At 42.0% G+C, this 21230-nt stretch overlaps 1 protein-coding gene across 2 annotated transcripts in view; it reads left to right on the top strand.

Moving 5' to 3' along the window:
* ctnnd2a (catenin (cadherin-associated protein), delta 2a) overlaps positions 1 to 21230 on the top strand; it is a 218632-nt gene that overhangs the window by 109075 nt on the left and 88327 nt on the right. Inside the window, exons 11-12 of one of the 2 annotated variants that reach the window (XM_084033107.1) lie at positions 4554 to 4727; positions 15491 to 15857. In XM_084033107.1, coding sequence (XP_083889233.1) covers positions 4554 to 4727; positions 15491 to 15857 — 541 coding nt within the window. The remainder of the gene's footprint in view (positions 1 to 4553; positions 4728 to 15490; positions 15858 to 21230) is intronic. The other variant, XM_084033108.1, reaches the window with a different exon arrangement.

Genomic DNA, 21230 nt, shown 5'->3' with positions numbered 1-21230 from the left:
TCTTACGTCATCTTACTCTGTCTCTTACTGACCATGCTGTTTGTAAACCAGCTGTCTTCACAATATCAGCATGTCTGATATCGTGTTTGTGTCCGTTGTTAATCCACCTCCTTGTGTGATTGTATGTCACGGCCTTGAATGAGCCAGTCTTTTGATTAACACATCAATATGTTATGGTTGGTATGTTAGAGTTATCTATTCAATATCGCAGGACTTTTACAAACTGAGCGTCGTAGTGGCTTCCAAATGAATGTCTGTTACATTTTGTGAACTTTTAAGGTGTTTATGAACATTTATTCTTCCAGACATGAACTTGCTTTAAGAAGATTAAAACGAATTTGATTGTAATAGAGTTGTGGAATAAGATCTATTTACTGAGTCGGGGAGACGGATGTATTAGAATTGCACCGGTCTCAGAACAAGAAGCGACAGACTTTTATTTACCCCTGCAGTGCATTGACTTGTTAATGGCTTTCTCTCTTGACTTAACAAAATTGAGTTGGCTGAATACCAAACCGAAAATGAAAATGTGTTGTGGAAACTGTTTATGGTCCACAGTGTAAGAAAAAAATAATATTTGAGGTTGGCTGTGTGTGCCTCATTTAATGAAATACTGTAAAAGGCCCATTGTATTACAGGTGCCAATCAGACTGAAGTAGTTTGATAGCTTTCTTCTTTCATTTGGCTTTCCTCACACACACATGCCACATGCTTGGCTGATTATGTAGCAGCACACAAATTCTCTCAGTTATATTTTTCTGTGTTGGTTTTTATTTCTTCCATTTATTTGTATTCTCCGTCTGTTTAAAAGTACAAACGGACATCTGGTGAGCTTATTATCTCTGTAAGCTAAGTATAGTACTACGCTTTCACCATTCTTGGTGCCCCCATTACCGCATCCTTTGCCACATGTAGACTTTTTTTTTCCAGATTGTTTTCAATTTTTCATGCAACATGAAATAATTATTTGACGAGATTAATATTGATTCAACCGAGCGGCGGTATTTTGAAGCACGGGAGTAGGTTAAATTGATTAGCCCTTTAAATTTGGAGCTATATTGATGACGAGCATGACCTTCATGCTTTACCCTGAGGGTATAGCTGTGATCTTCAAGCCACGCCTGCGGTTTCATCTCTCCTGAAGACTTTAAATGAAGAAAAGAAAAGACTGAGGGCGAACAGGAACAAGTACTGATGTAAAAGAGATGGCTGACACTATAAACAGCAGATATGGCTTATATGATTATCACAGTTTGCTTACATGGACGACCAGCCTCTGGTTGATTGAATCAGAACGATTTAAAGGCAACACATGAAGCCGAGAAATGCAATAAATTGACTTTCACATACTTCAAATATGTCATTTTTGGTAGCAGCCATAAATCCTACTAAGCATGTATGATTTGTCAATGTTATTAGAGTTTTGTTTGTTCGAAGTAGGCAACATCTACTGGACACAGTAGAGTTTGTGAGAGTGGTCTGGTTGGAGATGTACTTGACAGCTCTATTGCACCTACTCTACAGTGGAGTTAAGCTGCGTAACACCAAAATGGCCTAAAAAAAAAGAGAAATGTCCACTCTGTGCTTCCTGCATGAAGGGCCTGAGTGATACAGTCCGTTGTGTCTAAATATTGCCATAGTGACGCAACAGCTTAGTACCCCGAACATGAATTGAATGACAAACTTGAAGCAAACCAAGTTATCAGTAAATGTAATTGAGTTATGGGTTGATATTTAGAGATTGGGCTGATGGTGGTTGACATTAACACCTCTGTCACAGCTGTGATCTCTTGGTGAATCATGTGATTCTATTTTTGATATTTGATTGGCCCGGGAAAATTGTTGGACGAATTCGATCATCTTTGATACTGACTGTAAACTTGACACATACTGTATATCAGCCTTTCCTGGTAGAAATACAGCAGCTACTGTACATGGTTAGATAATGTAATATCTTATTTTTTTCCACGTGTGATATTTAGTTTGTTGTCTTGTTAACTACACAAACAGGACAGAGGCGTCAAGGGACCAGAGTTGGTTTTTTTAAAATATCTTTTACAGAACGAAACATCATGGGAGGGCATCTCTCTATTTTTCTCTCCCTGCATCATTTTATCATCTCTTCTTAAAGTTCCCTCTCCCTTTGAAAGAAAGAGGTCAGTACATCCACGAGTGGGCCCTTGTGAGTTGAAAAAAAATAAAGAAATAAAAACCGGCTCCTCAAGACTTCAAAGACGAAAGGGAGGAAGGAAGAGAGAGAGAGAGAGAGCTGGGATGAGTCATGCCGTTAATGGGTGTGTCCGTGACTCTAATTAGCGCTCCTTCATGCATATTCTGACCATCTCCGTCTCTATCTTGCTTCATTTTCCTGTCTCTAATTTCACCTCATTCCAATTGAGCTCAATGGGTGGTGCGGCATCCAAAGTGTCCATCCATTCCCATCATGTCCTCAAATTCTCTCCATCTCCTTTATCTCTTTCCCTCACTCTCTTACTTTGTCTTCCCTGTCTGGCTGCTGCTGGCTAGCTGAGTGTGACAGGCTGCAGCCTACCTTTCATTAGCAAGCAGGTAAACAGGTCGGTCAGTTAACCGCACTGTTGAAAGGAAGACACGGTTGCACTAAACACAAGAGCCTCTTTGCCACAGTTGTGCTCAAAACATGCTTAATGAGGCAAACCACTGCTTTCTCTGGTATAGCACAGCAAGTGCAGGCCACCCTTTGTCCAATGTTTCTTAGGATAACTGATTCTATTTATCTATGTTGGATTATTCATTGAGATTCGCCTCCTTAAAATACAATACTGTCTTTTCACTTGTCTGCTTTATTAAGACAAGAAACAGATCAACTGCAGCCAAAACTATGGCTACATGCTACTGTGTGCACTTGACCCTGAGATGACTAAATGCCTGACATGTATTGATTTCTGATATCATCTGAAGGGTTGCGGGGTTAAGTTGATGGTGGGTAAACACTGAGGTCTGAATAGGGGTCTCGAAAGCACTGCACTCATCCCCCTTCTTCCGCTGGGGAACGCTCGGCACGTGACTTGCCATTGATTGAGAGCAAATGCAATATGATACGACGTTAGGTCCACTGGACCATCTCTCATCCTCTCTCGGTCAGTCATAGCTGTGTATCCATGACTATTTGCACGTCCTTTCACTAAATCTTCTGCCATGTCACCCCGGCCCCGCTAACTCGTCTTCATATTCCCTCGGTCGCCTCCTGTTTTACCACGTCCTAATTTTAATTTAGCTCCATGTTTTCAGAGGGAGGCCTTACATTTGTTCTGCTGTGTAATGAACAAATGCCTGCTGTCAATGTCTTCCTTGCCCTGTGTCTCTGGGATTCCTGCCAAACACAGAGCGAGAGGGGGGGACACTACATCTCATTATTTTATAGCTGACGACCAGCAATGTGTTCCACGGAGATTAAAAAAATGAAATACAGAGGCATCCCTTTCTCTCGCCCCCCTTTTTCTCTGCCTCTCTCTGGCGTTGCATATTTCCTCCTATCTCATGTGTTGCTATGCATGTCTCTCTTTATTTTGCTGTCATTTTTTTTTTCCTCTCTACTTCTGATTTGGTGCATTTCATACTCACCACTTGCCATACCACTCACACAAACACATGCACCATCACCCTTATCTACAATATAAATAGCATGCTGTCAGTTGGTGCTCTGTGACACTCTATACCAGCTAAAAAAAAAAAGGGCCGGGGTAAAAATGGACAGGTCTAAAAACAGAGGCCTGCTTTTTGTCGAGTTGAGTGCTGTTTTCCTCTCCTTTCCTTTCCTCTCATCAGTGGCGGTTCTAGACAAATTTTACTGGGGGGGCCAAGGTGGGGCCAATGTTTGATCAGAGGGGCACATTAAAAAATGGAAAGTGCCGTTCTCACTCTCATCTCGCATCCGGCAAGGCAGTGTTTGGGTGCGTCGCTCTAATTATTCCGTGTAGAGCGCTGAGTCACATTAGTTCCGCTTTTGGCGCTAGCGCATAAAATCGTAATAACTTGATCAATTTATTTCATTTTCATTTTATCATTCAGTCAGCTTATTCAGTCAGCTCTGGGGGGGCCACAGGGGGGGCCTGGGACATTTTTACAGGGGCACTGGCCCCTGTAGGCCCCCGTGTAGAACCGCCACTGCCTCTCATCATCACTGTTACCGTCGTTCACACATCATCTCCGCACCTGTTCCTTGTCTTTTCTCTTGTCTCTCTTGTCTCATCTATCTTCTGCCAAAGTCACTTGTCCTTGTTTATCTCTTCATCCTCTTTCTTTCACATCCACTGTATATCTTGTTTCACTCTACATCCTTTTTTGGTTTCTCTAACCCCTTTGCCATTCCGCTCTCTTTCCGTTTCCTCCCTCCCTCCATTTTTATCTCTTAATTTCCCCTTACCTCCTTAGAATTCATCCGTACCACCTTCCTTACCCCCCGTGCTGTACCTCAACTTGCATTTGCCTTCCTCATTGTATCCCTCCACTTTCATCCTATCTCCCTCGCCGCCTTACATCTTTTTTTTACTCTTCCTCTCTCGTTTCTCCAGGCTCCCGTGGCTCCTACAGTAGTCAGCACAGTCAGGAGCCCCTTCGGCCCTTGGGGTCTCCAGAGCACCACATAGATCCCATCTATGAAGAACGTGTCTACCACAATAAGGGCCCCATGAGGAGCCTCAGCCAGAGCCAGGGGTCGGACACAGGCCCCTATCGCAACAACACCGGTAAGACTCTCCATACATATGTTTAATTAGCAATGCAGTTTGATTTTTGTGATGTGTGTTTTTTTTAAATAGTTTGAAACCTAAAATATATCCTGAAACTCGATCTTATAATTGAAGACTTCGGCAAACTCTTGTCGTTAATCAGCAGAGACCCACTTCTCTGCAGGCGGACACCAAGATGATAAATCACACACATGATGAACTGATTTGAATCTCAACCTTTATGCAAACTAAGCTCGGACAAACTTGTATGAGGAGGCAAAAGATGTGTTCATTAGGAGCTACCTTTATGCCAGATTGCATCATTTTGTCAATTTGTCACACAGCACGCATTCACCTCGTTTTAATTGATGCTCACACAGACTGTGTCAGGTATAAATGATAGGAAGCTGCAGCAGCACTCATCTGGACAATGTTTCCCACATGAGTTTAATGTTACAGCCCTGTTTTAGTTAATACTCTTTGTGCTGTGTAGTTACTCACACACAACCCAGGGATGGAGACACTACATAAGAGAGAATAAAGAGCAAACAATATAAAAATGGCCATCACCAACCCTTTTGTTTTTTTGTTTTTCTCCAGTTGGAAATGAAGCACAGTTGGGCGCTTTTTTCTATCAAAGTCACACAGTCAGACACACACATTCTCACACGCTCTCTCTGTTACTCCATTGTTGCCGGCGACGTATTTTTAATAGGGCCTCATTGAGTTTATCTCAATGTGGGTTTAGGTACGCCATGTTAATCCCATTACCGTATCATACCCACATGAAAACACCCAAGTCGGTCACACCGCGTTCACAGCTTCCTCGATGTCATTAACCAGCGTAGCCTTAATAGCTATCATTAGCATTTAGGTCAGAATGGTAGGAGTAAATATGCCGCTCGTGACCGGCATGAGCTGATCAGTTTGACTCACTTAAAGGACGGAGCCTTTAAGACTCAGAGTGTAGCTTTTGGAGCATATTCCAGTTTTGGGGGGGGGGGGGGGGGGGTGTCGTTGGTTTTGCTGTTATTCTTTGGGGATGTTGCTTTGACTGCTGTCAGTGAAATCCTGAGCATCACACAGTGAGAGGATTGTCTATGAGGAGGAATTAATTAAATAAGTGCTCTTCAGAAGTATTCAGAGAGGACCCTCTGTTATCTATAATTTACTGTGCCTTGTTCTTGTAGTTTCAATAGATGGACATAAGAAAACTCACAAAGGAAATTTGTACTGCTGCTCCAAAAATCAATAGACTGTGGATTAGACTGTGTATATCTAATTGCAACACTTGAGGTTTACAATACACTTATGATGCAATGTTTTTATGGTCTCATGTTGGTAGAGCTAAGCCCCCCCCCCCCCTAGTGTTCTTTGCCCAGTGATAAATCAAAGCACCAAAGATGAACCGCACCTTGAAGTCACTGGGCCGTCGAATAAAGGCTTGGCCTTAGCGCAGCACGTTTTAAAAGTCATGTTAATAGTCTGTGCAGTGACTAGGAGGTTGCCTAATAAGGATTCATAAAGCATGGAGTGATAGCACACAGTGAACTGATAAGGGCTGTGCTGACATGGTGAGCAGTAAGTCATTAATTATGTCATATCGCCTTTTCTTGGCAATGGCAGGCTCAAATTATTGGTTCATTAAGCTGGCATGGATCAATGTAATTAATGCTATAAGTCATAGCCACGGTGGGGAGAGAATGGAGACGTTTGTGTGCGCATTTCATTCCAAGACGTGCAAAGCTGGAGTCAGTGGGTGTGTATATACGGCTAATTCAAGGCCAATTCAAATAAGGAACATGCAGTCAAATGAAGCTCACAGTATTCATTGAGAGCGTGGGCTACGGCATGACTGAACTGGACACTTAGCTATGGAGAGGAGCTGCATGATGCATGCACTGGGTTTTAGAGTGGCTGTTTCCTGACCCCGTTGAGGGCAGAGAGAGCGATGGAGGGAAATAGGGAGCTAAAAGGACACGGAGAAGAAACAAGCCAGGCCGACACGGTAGGGCCGAGGCTGCACTGCAAATTGAATTAAAGTTTGTGAGTTTTGTAGATGTCTGGTAAACAACCAGCTTGTTAAAATGTACCACACTTTTTTGGGCTCAATAAGCTTGTCTGAGGATCTACTTTATATTTTGGGGAACTTTTATATGTGTCCTCCCTCAGCCTCCCCCTTAGTGAGGTCACCAGCAGCAGACCTGCAGTCTGGGAGGCAGTCTGCTGGCTTTCCCTTACAGCGGCGTGGTGGACTGCAGTTTGACAACACGCTTGACAATTCAGTCAGATCCAGTTTAGAACACTGTTGATTGGTTAACCTGAATGTCTGCTCAGCTTCCATTCCTCCCCACACTCCACAGCTCCGTTCACTTCTGAGGTCATTGTGAGCCTGGCCCCGCTGTGTTCGATAGCATCGCCACCACATGAATACAACTGAGAGGGAATGTTGCAACTAAACATCTGCTCCCCCCTGTATGTGTGTCTGTATCTGGTAAAACCCCCCCTCTCTCTCTGATGCACACCCTTCTTCACCATTCTTACCTCCTACTGTCTCAACCTCTTCATCCTCTTTTCTTATCTGCCCTGAACACACACACATCCATGCATGGCAATATATTATCGAGTATGAGCGTGTATCTGTGATTTTGCACGATGCATGTGTGCAGGCAGTGACGCTTTTCTTGGATTAAACAGGCCATCGCCCCAGAGGACTGCAGGTTAATGTGGCCTATTTTAAGCGATTATTCCTGCATGGTCACAGACACACACACACACACACACACACACGCACACACACACAAATCCACACGAATAAGAATCACAGCAAGAAAAAAAGCCTCAGGATGTCATTTACATGTTATTTTTCCAAAAGGAGTGACAGTTTGTCACTTGCTTTTGTATGTTACTTTGATTTGTTTTACATTCTGCCTGCTTCTGACATCAGTATGGTCTCTCCATTCTCCTTAGTGACCTCTCTCTCCTTCAGCTCGTTATTATTTTCTTTCTATATATATATATATATACTTATATATAGAAAGAAAATAATAATAATGTCTACCCTTCTCTTTCTTTTAATGTACCATCGTCTACTAATTCAGAGAGCAGTGAAATCTTCTGTCATGCCCTCCTCCTCTTCTTCCTCCCTCCTTTTCTCTGACCTCTCCTTGTTTTTGCCCTTCTTTCCTTCCTTCCCTCCTGCCTTTGGTCTTACATGTTTGCCTTTGTACCTTCCCTCCTTATTTCATCAAAGCTATCTTGGGCTGTATTAATGACTCTACCCACTGGGTATAGCATCAGCTCTGAATGGATGTGGCACTTTTTCTCTTTAATGGCTTATCATCAGACCTGCACGTAGCTCAGGTGGCGACAGAGAGAATTGGTAGATTCACTGCCACGACTATTTGTTAGGTGCATCTAGTAGCCGGGTTGAGCTATTGCTGGAGATAAGGGGTGTTATGTAGTTTAACATTGCTCCCTTCAGTATCTTTGAGGGAGACAGACACAAATTCTCAGTACATTCCTAATACAATCATTAATCTCGAAGCCACACTAAAAGCAAGGCGGTATTTCCTCAGCCATTAACAGAACAAGATAACCAAATGATGCAGAGCCAGAGGAATAATTGGGAATTTACTTTACATTGCAAACACTACTGAAGTGATTAACGTGTTTATAGCTTATGACCTGCAATCAAGAGCCTCATCTTGGATATTCTAAACCTTACTTTAGGTAAAGCATTCTTGAACATTATTTTATTTAAAGTATTTGCAGGGGAGATATTCACAGATGTAGATATGCATTTTGAAGGAGCCAAATGGTCAGTCCAGAGGCTGTTTTTCCAGTTTTTTTCATGTAAATTCTGGACATAATGTTTGTGGTTTGGGCATAACTGTTTTGGTCTGATGCAACGCAGCCTTTTGACTCTTTGGCTGTATAATGTGTTTTTTTCCTGTCCATTTTTTGGATAACTGCTGTGAAGGATGTTGCAACAATCAAAATATGTGAAGACACTTCTTAACATTTAGTTCCTGCAACTCATTCCATGGAGTTCAGGACAAGGGAACTTACATAGAAACATAACACACATTCATTCAAACAAAGTTTGAGCTCTTTAGCACCTAGCCCGCCAGCGTGACTGTGCACACGTGCAAAGGAAAAAAGAGAGAAAGAAATATGAGGAAGGATTTGCATCAAACCATTACATCAATCTGCTTTCCCCTTTAAATCTGCTTCTGTAATGAGATCTGACATCCTAACGAGGGGGATGGAACAGAGAGAGTGATGAGGAGGGAAGAGAAGAGAGAGGAACAAAAACAAGCCCAAGAGAGGATGGTAAAGTCGAAGAGTACTGGAGATAGGTGGGAACAGTTCAGGGTACCTCTTACATAGAGAAATGTAAAGGATCCTTGAAATGAAAGAAGCGTGTGTCCTCTAGTGTGTGGTTTATAATATAGTCACTTGGGGTTGTGCGTGTGTACATTTCTGCATAACATTTCCATTTCCTTCTTGTTTTGTTCACTTATGGTGAAAAGCATTAGGTGTGTTTTTTGATCTCACGTCCCAGAGATCCAAACAGCCTGGAATGTCGCTCATTTCATTATAATGCAGATGCAAGGGCTTTCCTCAGTGGACCGTATGCTCAATCAACATTTTATAGCCTCATTCAGCAATAGAAAGTGATTGAACAGGCATTTATTTAATCATTTTATTAATCTCTTTGAGATTATTAGTTTTAAACACATACCAATATATACGCAAACATTGTAGAAATGTATACAATGTGATATCACTGACACCACAAAGTCATTCCTAAATTATTCTTACTCGTAGGACTTACAGTGTTTTCCCAGACTTAAATAGCCAGTTCTTTATTAATTAGTGTAACTAAGGGATGAGGAGAAGTGAAGCACCACAGCATTGCTAGACCTTTTGGCTGCAGCATCTCCCCCGACACTTTGGTGTGTCACTCACCAGGCTCTGCCCGTCGCCATGTTAGATTTGTTTGGCCAGGATCAATTTCAGCTTGGCCCCTGATCCTGCTGATCTTTTAATGAACCTACTGTCTTTTAAGCACCAGTAAAGGGAGATTTGTGTATTTCCACCTCCTTCTAAAGGGATGTTTACGCCACTGTGAAAACATCCAAGCTCGTTAAATGTCCAGTTCATGATTGCCATACTGCAGCCAGATCATTTTGAATCTTAATTTATCTGAGGATTAGCTTGATGTTAAAATTGTGAAACCGGAGATTAAGGAAATAAAAGGGACTAATGAAAGAGGGGTGGATGGAGGGATGTGGAAATTGATTTATTCCTCTTCATTTTCATATGAATGTGAAGGTGATGTTTTTTCCTCTGCTCTAGTCTGTTTTCCGACATTCAGGTTAGTGGACAACAAATCAGTTCATGAGTTGAATCCAGGTGACTTATATTGGGGTTTAAATTTGTACAGTATTTGTGAGTTTTTGCTGAAGCCTCAGAAAGCTTTAATTACCAGCTCAAAGCATCTGACTCACACTACAGATCAGCACAAATTCTCTCCCTTGCGAAAACATATGGCACTTCCTAAATGTAGGTTTAAGTGAAGTTGGTACACACACACACACACACACGTACACACACACCTGTGGCCTCTAATACAGTTCATACTCACAAAGCAATCACATGCATAGAGACGAGCGCACATAAACACATTCTACTTGTGTCCCATGCTATCTCAGTTTACATGATTAGAATATTCTTTGTTTTATCAGCAGTAATGAATTCCTAACTGTGGAAAGAAACATTCATTTGTTTTTGTCCACAGAGATTACACAGATGCATTGGAAGTCAGCACTGAGGCAGCGTTGATTGTCTTCATCAAATTAAATTAAGCGTTCATATCTGTTGTTTAAAACATGTTTTATTAATTTATTGATTTAAATTGTATCGTTGTATACGTTGCTTATTGTCTCTGTGGCCGTGCTTTGTCTCCCTCTTGTTCCGTACCATTAATGGATATAAATAACCTGGGATCACAATAGTCCATATCTTCATTATCAATTATCTTTTTTCACTACATTATTTAGACGCTCAGGTGTGCTATATTATAGGTCACATCAAAATGTAAGTTCTACGTTTTTTTTAAGTTTTAAGTTCCATCCATCTTATTTTATTCAGGGTCGTGGGGGGCTGCAGCATCTCTCAGCACACAGTGGGAGAGCTGCAGAGAGAGGAAATTCACCTGTGTGATAAAGAACAACCCTGTCTCCTACCAAATCATGTTCAACTGCAACCAAACTCTTAGAGTCAGGACCTTGTTCTCAACCAACAGTCAAAGGCATTGAGTCATATGAAAGAAACAAAAAATAAATTCTCACATTATGTAAACTAGCTGGATTTTACAGCATGGTACAGTTAGTTAGAAGGCAGCCAACCACAAGTACAACTACAAGGCCAATCCTCTATATAAAAAAAAAAAGAAAATAAAAGTATTAGAAACATTCTGAAGACGTGCGTCACATGCAGTGGCTGTATGTCACACAGCACCCTTCAGTTGGAAATACTTTTTTATGACTTTCACTATTGTCCTTCCGCAGCATGAACATTTAGCAGCAGTCTCTGGCCTGAGGCCCCTGCTGTGTCTAAGTGGCATGCTCGGTAAAGACATGGCACCTTGACTCATACAGACAAGTGTCCTACAGCTCCCACTGTAAAATGCTGTATACTTGATGCTGAAAGTGGAAAGGAGGGTGAGGGTGTGTGTGTGTGTGTGTGTGTGTGTGTCTCCTCCATTGCTTCCAGCTCAGGAACATCAAGAGCTGTGTGTTGGCCAGGAGGCTCTCCCAGGGATAAACAGAGGGAGAAACTAATCCTTACTCTCCTTCACATTCAAGCAGAGTGTGTGTGTGTGTGTGTGTGTGCAGTTGTACGACCTTAAATCGTTATGTGTTACAGGCACGCATGTCTAGTCCATGTCAATCACTTGCATATTTAGAAATCCGTGTTTTGTGCGCGTGTGGGAGATAGAGACTGTACGGAGGGGTTTTGTGTAATCGTGCTGAGCGCCGAAGCGTGTCGGGAGAAAGGACATGTCCTCAGCTCTGAGCGCATAGTCTACTACAACCACAATAGAGGGGGAGTGACAGGAGGGTGTTGGAGAAGAAAGGGGGAGAAAAACATGAAATGAATGGATGATGGAGAGAGGATGACGGACCCCCAAAAAATGGAAGAAGGGAGGGAGGGAACAGCAAAATAGGTGTTGAAGGGGAAGGTTTCAGAGGAGATGGGTGAGGCAAAAACAAAAGATGGATGGAGGTATAGACAGGAAGGGACATATCAAGAGGGGGGAAGAAAGGAAAAAAGGGCAAGGGAGTGATGTTGAGAAAGAGAGACAGAGACAGAGTAGGATTGAAAGAAACGGAGGCAGAGATGAAAGAATGAGAAGGGAGGATGGATAAAGCTCGGTGGATTGGTTTGAGCCCCCTCCCTTTTTCCTCCCTTCTTCCTATCTCTCTCTCCCTCCCTCTCTCCTGTTTTCCCCCATCGATTGCACATTCAGCAAGGGCTCCGTCATCTCAGCAGCCCAAAGAAAAAGCAGTCCCCCTCTTAGCCATAGCCAGCCCCTCAGCCGGCAGGCTAATTGTAGAGGTATCACTGTGTCAAATGACTAATAGAGTTTCCCTTCCAGTCGCTAATCTGCCAGCAGGAGCACAGCCGCGATTTGTTTACTCCACGCCGAAGCCAGGGAATACAAAGGCACACCCGCCCTTATATTACCTCTCCCAGCACAATTTCACACCGCCTCAGCGTTAGGTGTGAGAGGTTTTGGTGTATTAGTCTGTGTTTGCCTGTTTGCGTGCACGTGGCACATTTCATGATTTGCTTAATATTTCATGAAACAGCAGGGTACCTTGTGCTGGTGTTTTAATTCATGAAGGACACACTCATATACACATGCCTTACTATAGAGGGAGGACCTTTCATATAACCCCAAACCTGAACCTCAACTTTTTTTTTAATAATTGAATGACATGACCTAAATCTTGTGTAATTATAATCTTAAACGTCAATCCCAACTGACACAATGTCTCGAAGGCTGGACAAAATTGCCAAAAGTTGGAGAAACCTGGAACCAACTGGTTCCCACAAGATCATGAATACTCCAATACACACAGACACCACGAGACACATGCATGCATAAACAGGCACCCACATGCTGATTTTTTTTTTTTTGCCAGACAATATTGGCCCCAAAGGTCAAGTCATCAGTCAGAACACACCATTACCAGAGCAAATGATGAATTCAGCAGCACTCCATTTACTTGAGGTAGGAGGAGAAGAAGGGGAGAGCAGACAGAACGATTGAGTGGAGAAGAAAATGGCATGCATAAAGAGGCGTGGGGAAGCTGAATACAAAGTGAGAGAATGTGAAAACAAAAGAACAGACTGAAACTGTAATTTGGCAGGACATTTTTGGAGGGATTTCTCCGTCTTCGTGGTCCATACCATCTCTCTTTATCATTTGCGCTTTCTTTTTTCAGCTTGTACCCAAGGACATCCCTATTCAGTACTCACAGCACAGGCTATGAAAATTATTTGACAGGCTATTTTTTCATGTTTTTCATCTTTCTTCTTTTTCACTGTCCAACCTCCCCCCCGCTTTGGCTCTGACGTTCATCCTATTTGGGTGTCAAGTGTCTCACACACTGAGCGCACACTGACTCTGGTGGCGTTAGCCTAAAGCCCCGGCTACTAATGAGACGTTCTGAAGGACAGACACACCACAGACACCATTCAAAGAGTACAGAAAAGGCTAGGATTTGCTTCTGATGGGAGTAACTTTGCTTCATTACCCTCCTATACCCTCAGTTCTACGCGGCTCTACTGTCACTTACACCGCGGCCTCTTGTTTCCTCCCTCCTCCCTCTGGTTTGGCTTTCTTCTAAACTGCTGCTTCGTCCCTCGTCTCTCAGCTATTTTCCCTTTGCCCAGGCTCTCTGACATTCTCTTTCCCTGACTAATTCTTTGGATCTGTGGGGCATCAGCAGCAGAGCTTGCACATACTTTAGCCTCATGGGCATTGCATGGCAGAGTCTTGACAGTTTAATTTTTCACTGTCTGGCTGGCAAAGGATTTTTTTGTTAACCTGATTTTAAAGTCCGGAAATGAAATTATGCTAATGTGGTTACATCATCCGAAAGGTTCCTTGTGCCTCTGGTGGACCGACTAATGGCGTTTACCAGACTTGGTAAGAAGAATTTAAATAAGAGCTTTGGGAAAATGATTGTTCAAGCATGGTTCAGTCTGCCCCATGCACCAAGGTTGGTCGGATCCGACGCGTGCAAGAGGGTTGTGAAGGTCAAGTAAATACCACCACTCAAGACGCTAAAGAGCAACTTTGTTAGACACATAACAATGAGACACTCAACTTCACATTCACTTCCACAACTCCATTCTTTTGTTGGGTTTGTGATGATGTGCGAGGGGCTTGTGTAAATGCTTGTGCTTATATATGTTGAGATTGTGGGTTGTAGTTTTTTCCATCCAGATGCAGTTTTAAAGTTAAATTCTCTTTGTATGAGGAGGCTCATTGGCCTGTTTTAAAGCCCCAGTCAAAGACATGGCTGCAGATTGATTTCAAGGTTCTCTGATTTATTACATACTCTGTGAAGAACAATTTAATGGTGTTTTTGCATGTGTGTGTATCTGTGTACACATACCTTTGTTCTAATGACAGACCGTCTGTCTCAGTGTTTTTACAGCCAGAGAAACGAGGCCCCCAGACTCACATTAACACCTTGATATATCACCGATCCACCGCTCCAGCACAATGGGGAGGGAAGGTGACAGCTACTGTGCCCCTGTAGGCTGCTTACATCTCCCAAGCAAATCCCTGTTCAATTTCCATCTCACTCTAAAGAGAGATAGCTTGGTGTTTTGCTTTTTTTTTTTATTTTATGTTTTTTTTTTTTTTCTGTCCTTATTGCTCACCAGGCAGCTGTCTCACTGCGCAGAAAAAGTTTCTGCATTCGTCCTCTACCAGCAGATAGGCTTACGAGCAAAGTTCCCATTCTTCACTGCATGGGAATGGCAGGCTAATGAGTCATTTGAGTGACAAACGTGCCTTTTTTTTTTACACATCCTCAGTGGAAACTGATGTTTAAAGTGAGTTTTTACTTGCTGAAATGTACACTGGAATAGAACTATTGCTGAACTCTGTGGGTCTGCATTTTTTTTGTCAATCTACTTTCAAATATTTGATTAAAGTGCATTATCAGGAAATGTATACATTTTTATGAACGATTTAATATGGCTTCAATAATACGATACAGAGAGAAAAACAAAAAAAACATGGAGGCATATCAATAATTGTTTACAGTAGATAATTATACATATTTTATATTGTCCGCTAGTATTTTTTACAGATGTATTTCAGGCGTAAAATGATCTAAAACTTTTTCCCACACAACTTTTGTCTATTTTTCTCTTTTTCTCTCTTCAATCCTTCCCTCTGTTGAACCTTGGTCCCTGTTGTTAATCCTGGGCATATGGCCAAAATGTGTCCATCCATTTGGAGAACGCTTGTCTTTTCTCAACAACCTGTTCATATCTGTGCCTGCCTCTCTTCTTCTCTCCTCTCTTTTCTTCTTCTCCTCTCTTTTCTCCTCTCCTGTTATCTCATCTCTTTTCTTCTCCTCTCCTCTATTTTCTCTCATCTCCTGCGTTTCCCTCCTCACCTCACCTTTCCTTCTGTCTTCTCCGCTACCCCTTCTCCTTCTGTGCCCTCCTCTGCCCTGTAGACCTTACCCAGCGTGTCCATGACCAGGTCCTAAGTTATGTCCTCTGTCCCTACTTTCCCACCATAGCTCCCTCCTCCCCCGGTGTCGACTCCGCCCCTTTACAGCGCACAGCAAGTCACAGCACGGGGACAGGAAACTACAGCCGTGGCGGGACAAACAACTATGCCACGGTGGGACCAGGCTATACCTCAAGTGGGGGTGGTGGAGACGTGTATGGCTCGGACCCCTACGTGGCGGACCCTTACCGCACCCTGCAGTACTGCCCCTCGGTGGTGGAATCACCCTACAGCAAGTCTGGACCAGCTCTGCCGCCCGAAGGCAGCCTGCAGCGCTCACCTTCCATCGACTCTATCCAGAAAGACCCCAGGTAGGATGAAAGGGGTGTGTGCGGATGTTTGTGTGCATGGAACAAAGGATGCTTAAAGGCAGTTTGAAAGGACAATCCATGTGTTGGTGTGTGAGAGCATTTAATATGTCTGGAAGGAGTGCAAAGACACACACACACACACACACACACACACACACACACACATTGGATCAATATTCCAGTCGTAGTCAGTTTCCCTGCCAAAATAGGTACAGTGGGGATCTACTTCACTCGTTTTCTCTAATATTGATATGCAGAAGAATAACTTTGCTTATAGTGAATGTAGCTACAGATACCACTCACCACCACCACAGCCATTAGGCTGAAAACAGTACCGTGTTTGAAGAAATGCAAGGAGCATTTTTTCTTCGGGTATTTGAGTGGGGATGAAATGCGATCCATGAAGATTGGTTCGACTAATAGATACACGATTTCGGAAGCTTATGAGATACCAAAACACAGCCAATACAATACTATGAGTAAGGAGTAAGGACCACTCAGTGTGCTGGTGTATGACGTCACATTGCTTTGAGACAAAAGTTGAACAAGGTTCAAAGACTCTGCATATTTTTGTCTGCATCACACCTCAACGCAGTGGCCTCAGTGAAAGCAAATGAGGCGCTGAGGATCATTTTGAGACTTCTTCCCATGTAGACCGCTGTCTCTGCATGCTGGCTGTGTTGAGAAAAAACTTCTTATACAATACAGTGTCACACACCGGTTGCTTTAGAAGCTCCATTTCGCCTCCCTTTGTGTCACGCTGTGTGTAAAAAAAAAAAAAAGTCCTACTGGGCTGTGATCACTTCCATCCTTTTCTCCACGCAATTAAGCAAAGCTCACTCTCCCTACTCTATTTATACAGTATATATTTCAAAGGGCTCTTGATATATAATTCCTTTAATTACAGAGCAAGAGGGACAGGGACGTGCATGGATCAGGTCTCAGCAGCAGCTGTCAATCACAGGAGAGAGGGAGAGAGAGAGAGAGAGAGAGAGAGAGAGAGGCAGTGAAAGAGATGAAAAATAGAATAAGAGAGAGGATGGGAGAGAATTATTTAAAACAATGGCAAAGAGGGCGAGAGGGACTGAGTGACATGTGCACAGTCAGTTGCTCTTCCAATCCTCCTCAAGAGTCTGCAGTCTTGTGAAGTTGTATGAAATATCTCATAATAAGGTCATGCTGGTTTATTATTAATGTAATCTGATTGACTGGCTCAAGGCGGTCTTCTTGTTTCACACGAACACAAATCATCGCTAATGTTCCCACTCAGAAAAAAAAAATGTAAAGGTTGGTTTTAAATTTTCTGTGAAGTCTCGGTGTTTGTAGACGTAGAAGAATGTTCCTGAATTCAGCAAGAGGTAAGGCAGTAAGAAATGTTTTGTTTTCTACGAGACAGTTTTGTGGCAAAGGCACATGAATCCCTTAACAACGACATACAAAGTTACAACAGTAGGTAGTAATACGTGTTTTAACCAGACTGTGAGCTGTAGAGAGAAGAAGTGAGCAGAGGTCAGCAAGATTAAAAAAAAAGACTGAAACACACACAGTGCACACCCTGATTTTTGGCTATGGATATGAAAACAGATAAAAGAGGAAGAATTTGGCAATAATATAGTGAGGGGGAAACACAATGTGATACACATCATATAACCTGACATTGTTATGCTCATTAAGAGATTATTCTGCAAACGTATGTATCATTTTATATAGCTGGGGGGCTCACATTTTGTTGTTGCCATTTATTTATCTGCAATATGGACGACAGCTTTTAAACCCTAGTTGCCTTTACAATTTAATCTGCTTGAATAAAAGCAGTGAGAACATTTAAAAATATATTATTGCACTTGTTTAGTCTCAACGGGAGAATACAAATCAGTGTTTTTCATTGCATATAACTTCTAAGGAGTTTTATCAACCTTTTTATTTGTTTCTGGTTCATCACAACCTCGGATAATGACAATCTCTGTGACAGTCTAATATTGATGTAATATGCCTGCAGGGCATTTAGAGTTTCATAGCCACCATTCACATCACACCCATCTAAGACATTCTTCGGCAAAGTCTTTTCAATGTATTATTTATAAAAAATATTGAGGTTCTGAAAACACAATTTATTTTCATAAAACTGTCAAATACTGGGTGGAGAGTAAACTAGATATTCACAAAAGAACAAGATTCAATAATTGATATCCTTCATTATTTTAACTTTTAAAACTGAGGCCTTGATTGCTTTGCAGACTCTGGTGCAGTTAGTATATGTAGTTTACAAACACACTCAGACATCCACATAATAATATCTTTACAGTTGCAAGAAAGTGTTTATCATTGGCCCACTGGAGTCATTAACAAACTTGGTCGTATGCACAATAAGAGATCGCTTTGTCCTACTTCCTGGTTCCAGCTTCATGTACTGCATGTACTTGGAACCAGAAATAAAAGTCTATTTTAACAGTAAAAATATTAAAAGCCAGTCCGTCTGTGCGACCACTAGGAACAAATGCAGCGATTTCAATATTGTGAGAGCTCCTTTGTGTGTTGGGTGCCCCCTGCAGAGTTCAATAAAACCTTATTTAATTAAAATGTATATAGTTATTCATGTCTATTTTAAAATTCAGACTTTGCTAGCTGGAGCCTGGTGGTGTGAAATGCTTTAGACTCAGCTTGTTGTTTACTTTTATTAATTGAGGCCAGCTATGTTGAACTCCAAGTGATTTACAACAACAGGTAGCCAAAGTGCATAAAACCTGCAAAGTGAAAGTATTAATAATGAGTGGATTTTCATAGTGACACCATATTTTTGTATCCCAGTTACACTGTAAGTATGGCCACTGTTTGCATATACATCTAATGGGAAACATGGAATATAATATGCATAACTATGTTTTCATTGCTGTATAATGACTTGAACTTAATTGTGTTTGTGTTAACTTGAAGGCCAGATAATGCATGCTTGTGGAACTGTGGTAACATGAGCCACAAAGTGCATTTAAAAAGTTACACCATGAAAATAATTTTGCAGCTCGATATTACTATTGTAAATAATAGGGTTTATATCATAAGCATGATGCAATGGCACATATATGTTTTGCTTGAAAAGCTGGGAACGAGTTAGCAATGATGTATTGTTAAATTCACATGCAGTTTAAGCCAAAATAAAACTATCTTTTAAAAATGCTAGCACAACAAGAGAGCATTGCAACACATCTTACCATCATAATATGTGTGCAGCTTTGGTTGGGAATCTGCAGCTACGCTCCTCATCATTATATTTCTGTCATTAATGAGAGCCCCCCTGCTCCCCCGGCCCTAATCTGAACCATTGAAGACATATTCATTCAGTCAGTGTAAGGTTGACAAAATGACATTACATTGTTCTTTAGCGTAAAGTTAAATGGTTTCCTACACAAGCTTCACTCTTTCTCTCCTGCTGTAATTGGACCGAGCTGAGCTTACATGAAGTGCTCAATGAGTTAGCAGCAATGAGATACAGGGAAATCTCTGTGTGAGGTCGGAGGTTATGTCTGTGTGTGTTAAATGTCTTTGGGAGTGTGTGTTTAGAAGAAGACGATATATTTTTTATAATTCAGCACATTTTATGCCTAACTTGTGCACGTATCTGTATTGTGTGTGTGCGTGTGCGTGTGTGTGTGTGTGTATGTGTGTGTGTGTGTGTGTGTGTGTGTGTGTGTGTGTGTGTGTGTGTGTGTGTGTGTGTGTGTGTGTGTGTGTGTGTGTGCATGACAGCTCGTAACAAAGTTAGGGGCCATTACAGTTGAAGAAGAGTGAGCACGATAGAGCAGAGGTCATGAGAGCAACATAAAGAGAAAACTCAATAACTGCTAATGGATGGGAGTGAAGAGAGGGAGATGAGGAAGATAAGGGGGAGGAAGGAGGGAGTAGTGAAGATGATACTAAAAGGAGGATAAATGAACACATCAGAAGAGGATGGAGGAAGGGAAGAAAGGAGGCACAAGGAGAGAAGAGGAAAAGAGGAAGAGAAAGATGCAGATCAAAATGGAGAGTGAATAAATAGAAGAAAGAATGAGCAGAAGTTTTATTTTTTATTTTTTTATTTTATTGGTTTATTTGACAGGGACCATGCATATTTATGAACAAAGTATAAAAAAACACGTCATGTAAATATTTCATCTGCAGTCCCTAAGCAGGTGACAAAGGACAGATATATAGACAGCCAGCAGTCATACATACAAAGTGAAGAGAAAGGCAGGGCATAATGTAGACGAGTGTTACACATCATTGCTTTGTTTGTATGTTTTCCTTTAAGCTCTCTCTGCGAAAAGAGATTCTCTCCCCCACTGAGTTTCCGACTTAAATTGAATCTTAAAAACAATGTAGGGAGCAAGCTGAAGAAGAAAATGTTGAGCACAGACCTATGCAATCAATACAAGTAGTGAGGGTGAGAAGGGGAGGCAAAAAAACAATAATGAAGGAAAAGAAGAATGAACAAATAAAGGGGCTTGGGAGAATCTTAAGTGAGGAAAGAAAGCACAGATAGAAACATTTGTTGAGGGAATAGGGGAGACATACCTTGAAGGATTGAAAAAACCAAGGAGAGAGGAAACGATGCATAGGCATAGCAGGGGTTTGTGAGGAAGGACGGGAGGGAGTTGGGGACCATTGACGTGGGGGCAATTGGTTAATGTTACAAAGCTTACAGTAGGTGGTTAGGGAGAAGGAAGAAAGCCAAAGACATAATAGATGGGGACTTTCAGTAAGTGAGGAAGGTTCAGTGTTGTATTTATTGACAGGAAATAACGAGCAAAGAAAAGTTGCATTGTGAGCAAAAACAGGATTGTTTCAACTGTGCTTGAATTATCTCATCAAACACTCAATCATATGAAATGTAGACCCACCGAATCAAGATAAGATGAATCAAACTCCCCTCATTTAAATCAAACTCCTCATTAACACCATCTCCACAAGTCTGAATTGTATTCCCCCCGCCATAGCTGTCAAGGTGTTAGTGATGTTTGACATAAGAAATACCCTCCTAGCCCCCATTATGTGCTGAATGCAATAGAGCAGCTGACATGAAATTGCTATTTACAGTACCTTGATATGATGTCATCCGGCATGACATGTCATTGTCACCGCTTGCTATTTACTGACCATGTTTGTCGGCTCACAGCCCCAACACACCATTCTATTTATGGACAATCTGCAATGGTCAGCGGTGACAGCGCTGTGCATGTTTGTAGGTGTGTGTGTGTGTGTGTGTGTGTGTGTGTGTGTGTGTGTGTGTGTGTGTGTGTGTGTGTGTGTGTGTGTGTGTGTGCCTGTGAATGGGATGTGTTTGTGTGTCCAAGGCCGTGTCAAAGGCGTGGAGACAAAGTGTGCATGTGTATGTATGTG

Source organism: Eutrigla gurnardus, assembly GCF_963514095.1.
Source record: "Eutrigla gurnardus genome assembly, chromosome: 18".
NCBI lineage: Eukaryota > Metazoa > Chordata > Actinopteri > Perciformes > Triglidae > Eutrigla > Eutrigla gurnardus.
Note: the sequence above shows the minus strand (reverse complement) of the source record. Positions and strands in the feature narration are given on the sequence as shown.